Raw genomic sequence first — 7019 nt, forward strand, 5'->3', positions numbered from 1 at the left:
TTATAAAAGAGAAGACCGAACAGAATTAAAACACAAACAAATGTACCGAACAGAATTTAGAAAACCAAAACAGAAAATAGGTGCTGGAAAATTAAAGGAACCGAAACAAAAACAACTCAAAACTCAAGGCAATAAGAACAAATTGAAGAAGAAGAAAGGAAGGAGAAAAGAATGCTCATGAAGATGGAGGAATGGTTGGATGATCACGCCACTAGAAGAATGGATGCTCCTAGATGAGTGTGGAAGCCGCCACTTGAGGAAACCATGGTCCTTCAAGATAAGACTAGAGAAGAAGCTCAAAGCTCTCCAAATGCTCACTCCAATTTTGAGTATAGTTTCTTTAGATAAAATTCAAATCTGAATTTTACAAAGGAAGCACCTCTATTTATAGCCTAAGGTGCTGAAAAATAGGTGGGAAATTTCAAATAAACTCATTTGAAATTCCCACCAAAAACAAGTCACATGGGAGGTGTGACCTTTTTCTACTATGACACCTCCCAAAAACTACACCTACACCTATCTACTAATACACCCCCCTAAAGGTCCTATTTAAAACCTAAAAGATGCTATAACAAAAGAGGTTTCTAAGGTTTCCCTCTAAGCACCTTCAACTAAAGACACTACAAAAAGAGAAAATAAATGTCCTCTTGCTCCCAAGGCTTTGAACATGCTTCTTGTAATCCTTTGAGGTGGACTTTGACCTCCATGGGCATCCTCCATTTGTGCCTCCACCTCTTCTTGAGCTTGATGAGTGGCCTCCATGTTCTCTTGGGCTTGATCTCCATCAAAGTTGGTATAGCATGCTATATGAACCAGTCTTAGATTGATGAACTTAACACAGTGTAGTTGGTATAACAAGCTATATGAACCAAGACACTTAGTATGTGTTAGAGGTTTATCAGTCACAATACACCCCCACATTACTTGCTGTTATCGTTGTGTTGCGCTACTAGGCCATGCGCGTGCCCGGTATTCATGAGTGCTATAGAGATCTTGCCAAGATCTCATGCAAGCGGCCTCACTTGACACTCATATAGGTGATTTCATCAAGCGTATGCTGCAAAACATACACCACCCATAAGGGATATGAAAATCATTAAAAACTTTGTAAGTCATTAAAACTCTTTTACCTCAGAATTTTAACCACAAGGTTTATCCTCTCGATAATGCAGTATCTAGCACTTCCACACACACCATAGGAATGGACAAAATTGAAATATTAGTGCTAGCAAAACTAACAAGTGACTTGTTCTTACCCATATGAACCTTATTCATGGGATCTCCAATCACAAAGGTTGGGTTTCCATCATTTGTTTGTTTGCAAGTGGCTTAAGTCTCATTCCCCTCGATGTTTCTAAAATCATTTTTCTCCCTAGGGGTTTTGTCAGAGGATCTGCCAGATTTCGTTCTGACTTGACATAGTCAATAGAAATCATTCCACTTTTTAACAGATGTTTCACCAAATTATGTCTCAATTGTATATGTTTATTCTTTCCATTGTAGCTTTTATTTTTAGTTATAGCTATTGCCGATTGGCAATCACAATGCATTGATACAAATGGGGTTGGTTTCATTCCTAAAGGAATGTTTGCTAAGAAGTTTTTCAACCACTCAGCTTCACTACCAGCCATTTCTAGAGCAACAAACTCAAATTCCATTATTGATCTTGCAATAATAGTTTGTCTGGCTGACCTCCATGTAACTGCACCACCCCCAAGTGTAAATACATAACCACTAGTGGATTTTGTCTCATCTGAATCAGAGATCCAGTTAGCATCACTGTACCCTTCTAGCACAGCAGGAAATCCACTATATTCAATGACATAATCCATTGTACCTCTCAAGTATTTCATGAGTCTCGCAAGAGCATCCCAATGATCCTGACTAGAACATTGAGTGTATCTACTCAATCTACCTACTGCATAAGCAATATCTGGTCTAGAAAAGCTCATTAAATGCAATAAGCTCCCAATCATCTGGGCATACTGAGTTTGAGAAATACATTCTCCTCGGTTCTTCTTTAATTTAGAATTAGCATCATAAGGGGTACTCACTGACTTAAAGTCATAGTAACCAAACTTCTTAAGAAGTTTCTCAGTGTATTTTTCTTGGGATAGTAATATACTATCTCCCTTCCTTATGATTTTAACTCCTAGAATCACACTTTCTTCACCCATGTCTTTCATCTCAAACTTAGATCCAAGAAGCAATTTTGTTTGAAAAACTATATCATTGCATGTACCAAAAATTAACATGCCATCTACATACAAACATATAATGACATATTCACCATTTTCAGATCTAGAATACACACATTTATCAGCATCATTGGTAGAAAAACCTTCACAAAGTAAAACATTATCAAGTTTTTCATGTCATTGTTTTGGTGCTTGTTTCAAACCATACAAAGATTTTAAAAGTTTGCATACTTTTCCCTTTTGACCTGGGACTACACAACCTTCAGGTTGAGTCATATAAATTTCCTCTTCTAATTCACCATTCAAAAAGGCTGTTTTAACATCCATTTGATGAATTACTAACTTATGGATTGATGCTAATGCTAGTAACACACGGATAGAGGAAATCCTAGTAACAGGTGCAAAAGTATCAAAGTAATCTATGTTATGTTTTTGAGTAAAACCTTTAGCAACTAATCTTGCCTTATATTTTTCTATGGATCCATCAGGATGGTACTTCTTCTTAAAGATCCACTTACAACCAATGGATTTTGCTCCTTTAGGAAGATATACTAAGGTCCATGTATTATTTTTCTTAATTGAATCAAGCTTAGTTTTAATGGCTTTATCCCAATGTTTAGCATCAGGAGCAGTAATAGCTTCTAAAAAACTTATTGGATCATTCTCAACTAGATAAGTATAAAAGTCATCTCCAAAAGATGTTTCCTTTCTCTGTCTTTTACTTCTCCTAACATCCTCACTCAAGGTATCACTAGCACTATCTATAGGTTGTTCAGACGTACCATTACTCTTTAGTGGAAAGATGTGTTCAAAGAACTCAACGTTTTTCATCTCTACTATAGTGTTACGTTCAATTATATCACTATTAAGAACTAAAAACCTATAGGCAACACTATGTTCTACATATCCTAAGAACATACAATTAGATGTTTTATAGCCTATTTTCCTTTTCTTAGGATCAGGTAACATCACTTTAGCTAAACACCCTCACACTCTTAAGTATTTCAAATTAGGTTGATAACCTTTCCACAACTCATAGGGTGTTTTACCAGTTTTCCTATGTGATATCCTATTTTGCAAAAAACACGCAGTAACCAGAGATTTTCCCCATAAATTATCAGGAGCATTAGAACTAATAAGCATTGCATTCATCGTTTCTTTAAGAGTCCTATTTTTCCTTTCAGCTACCCATTAGACTCAGGTGAATACGGTGAAGTTACTTCATGAATAATACCTTCTTTCACACAATAATCATTAAATAAAATATATTCACCACCTCTATCTGATCTAATTCTTTTAATTTTCTTATTCAGTTGATTTTCTACTTCCGCTTTATAAGTTAAGAACATGTCAAAAGCTTCATCCTTATGTTTAATTAAATACACTTTGGTGTATCTAGAAAAATCATCTATAAAAGTTACAAAATAATTTTTACCACCTCTAGACATGGTTTGTTTTAAATTAGCAAGGTCGGTATGAATTAAACCAAGTATTTCAATTTGACGTTCTACAAAGTGACATGTTTTCTTCGTTATTTTAGATTCTACGCATACATCACATTTACTACTTTGTTTGTCATGCATGTTGATTAATCCTAGTCATTGCAATTTTATAACATACGAAGAATTCACATGTCCTAATCTATCATGCCATATATCATACGAGTCAACAATATAAGCAGAAGATTTAGATTCATTCATAATTTCAGAAATGTTTAATACAAAAAGGCCTTGATCACAATATCCCTTTCCCACAAAAACATTGTTTTTTGTCATAACAATCTTTTCAGATTCAAATGACACTCTAACCCCAACTTTGCTTAGCAATGCCACAGAGACCAAATTAACTCTAATTGATGGCACATGTAGCACATCATTCAAAGCCATAGCTTTACCAGATGTGAGCTTCAGAAGAACTTTTTCTTTTCCTAGGACAGGAGTTGTCCTGGAGTCACCGAGATATACATGTTCTTCTCCATCCCCCACACTTGTGCAGGAGGTAAACACATTTCTGTTTGCACAGATGTGTCTGGTAGCCCCAGAGTCTACCACCCATTTGCTCACATTTGTCACAAGGTTTACTTGTGAAATGACTGTCACAATAGTATCTTCCCCTTCGGCTAGATTTGCCTTAGGAGGATAGTCGTTTTTGGCCCTATGTCTGCACTGAGGTGCATGATGGCCTGACTTTCCACAGACAAAGCAATTACCCTTTTTCTTGAAGTGGGGTTAGTTCCATTGCGACGAGAGAATTTGTTATTAGGTTTCTTTTTGTGATCAAATTTTTTCTCGTACCTTTTTGGAGCTGGTTTGTCTTCTATCACGTTTTCTTTGGCAGACAAAGCTTTGGCCTTTACAGCAGTGCACTCCTTCCTGTTTGTGTCTTCGATGATGATGTGGGTGATCAGATCTGATAGAAACATTTGTTTCTGTCTGTGCTTCAGTTGTTGTTTGTAATCCGTCCAAGATTGCGGGAGCTTTTCGATCAAGAGTTCAAACATGAATTCATCCGGCAAGGTTATGCTTTCAGTTTTGATATCTTCAATCATCTTGTGATATTCATTTATTTGGATTTTGATGTCTTTGCCTTCGATCATCTCCCAGCGGTAGTAGTTTGCAATTACGAACCTTTGTCTGATGATGTCTTCGGCAGTATATTTGAGGATAAGAGAATCCCAAATATATTTCGCATTCTTATAAGAAGCATAAATATCGAACAAATCGTTAGATAACACACTAAGTAAAGTGTGACGACATACCTTATTTGCATGGATCCAGTCGTCAACTTGTTTCGCAGCCGTGGTTGAGTCGGGTTTGGCAGTTGTAAGTGCAAGAGCAACTCCGTACATGTCCAATAAGGTGGACACGCGTTCCTGCCAACGTCGGAATTCTGACCGGTGAAGACTTCAACTTTGGAGACATCTGGAAATGGTTTCACAAATATGGTTTGCGTTGTGGAAACAACATTTGATGGTCCCGTAGCAGTGTTGTTGTTGTCCATATTTTTAGCCATAAGTCCTTACGATTGTAGTAAATTTGGCTTTAAAACGAACAAAAACTGGTTTTCCCGAGGCGTGAGTAATCACTGTCCGTAAGGACTTATCCGCGGTATATTGCGCAAGTCCCCCAAGATACAACAGGAACTTCCCGGTAATTTCTGAGGATCAAAACTAGCAAGTTTCTCTTTAAAAGAGTAATAGCCAAATAGAACCCAGAATTATTATAATAATAAAATAATGAGGAGAGAGAAATTGAAAAGGGAAAACGAAGAAGGAAGAAGATGGTGAACGAAGGGTTTGAAGAAGATGAAGAAGTGAGAGTGTGAGTTGCGTTTCTGAAGTAGGTGAAGCTCTCTTTATATAGGGAGAGGATCCAAGAATCCGTTGCCTCTTCACAACTACTATCGTGGCACGTTCCATTGACTGGCCGCCGGAAACAGAGCAACCGTCGAAAGATTGGGGAAGACCGCGGAGATGAAGGAACGCGGCGAGAGTGAAGGACGTGAACCTTCCCTAGACGTTCGGCCACAATCCAGGATGTAGAGAGGGCAACGAGCGCGACAATCTCGGTAAGTTCTAGTCTCTACTGCACTTCCGAGATCTCCTCCAACGGAATCGAAAAACTAGGGTTTTCCACGCACAATCTGATTTTCGTTTCACACACTCTGTTTTTTCGTTTTTATTTTGCTATATTAGGTTCTATTTTACAACACTCTTCGCATAAAAAAAATAGTGTCATATGTAAATTGTAAAACACTAACCTCAACCTCTCTCCTACCCACTTTCACTCCTTTAAGAAAATTTGTTTTGATTGCGTGTCTTACTAACCCAAACAACCCTTCAGCAACCACAAGAAATAAGAATGGGACTAGCGGATCATCCTGTCTCAGCCCTCTTGTAGGTTTAAACTCCATAGTGGGACTACCATTAACCAGAACTGAGACTGAAGTAGATTCCAAGCACCTTTTAATCCATATAACCCATCTCTAGTCAAAACCAAACCTTTGAATCATGTCATATAGGAACACCCAACTAATGGAGTCATACGTCTTTTCGTAGTCCACTTTTAGGCACATGCCCCTCCTACCATTCCTCCTAAGCTCCTTAAGAACCTCATTAGCCACAAGAATGCTATCAAGCATCCCTTTATCCTTCAGGAAAGTCGATTGGCTATCATCAATAGCCACAGGAAGCACATTCTTAATGCGACACGATAACACTTTCAAAATAATCTTATATAGGGAACCCACCAGGGAGATTTTTCTGTATTGGTCCAACTCTGTAGGATCCCTCACTTTAGGAACAAGTACAATGAACGACGCATTACAACCCTTCGATATATGACCCATTTCTTGAAAGAAACGTATTGTGGCTAGTACATCATGCTTGATCACCTTTCAACTATTCTTTATAAAGTTAAAATTGAAGTCATTCGGGTCAGATTTGACCCCTCACATAACCACACTACTTCCTATACTTCTTCCAATGTAAAGTTGGATATAAGACTTAAGCTAGCCTCTGGTGATAGAGACTTGAATTCAATATTTTGAAGCCTTTTTTTCTTGTTAAACAAAAGCTAGAACACAAGTTGGCGTATGATACCTAGTCCTGTACTGGATATCCTCGAAGAAATATTATGATTAATTAAGAAGTCAAAAGGAGAATATTTTTTATTAGAAATAATATATAAATACGTTAAATTATTTTAATTATTTATTTAGCATGTTTGTGGGGATATTAGTTAACATATTTGTTGATTAATTACATATTCATCTAATATTATCCCATCTTTTTTATTTGATGAATTAAATAGATTAAACTAT

The 7019-nt window shown here is 37.1% G+C and overlaps 1 protein-coding gene across 1 annotated transcript; it reads right to left on the bottom strand.

Moving 5' to 3' along the window:
* Positions 1-1029: 1029 nt before the first annotated feature.
* Positions 1030-6545, bottom strand: LOC150028993 (uncharacterized). The gene is made up of 10 exons (XM_090297815.1): positions 6244-6545; positions 5958-6159; positions 4957-5070; positions 4408-4890; positions 3999-4363; positions 3221-3366; positions 2717-3106; positions 2269-2341; positions 1414-1938; positions 1030-1057 (listed from the first exon to the last, which is right to left on the bottom strand). The coding sequence occupies exons 1-10, from the start codon at positions 6543-6545 to the stop codon at positions 1030-1032; spliced, it is 2628 nt and encodes an 875-aa protein (XP_090153941.1).
* Positions 6546-7019: the final 474 nt, after the last annotated feature.

The sequence above is a fragment of the Phaseolus vulgaris genome, chromosome 2 (assembly GCF_051622355.1).
Source record: "Phaseolus vulgaris cultivar YP4 chromosome 2, ASM5162235v1, whole genome shotgun sequence".
Lineage (NCBI taxonomy): Eukaryota > Viridiplantae > Streptophyta > Magnoliopsida > Fabales > Fabaceae > Phaseolus > Phaseolus vulgaris.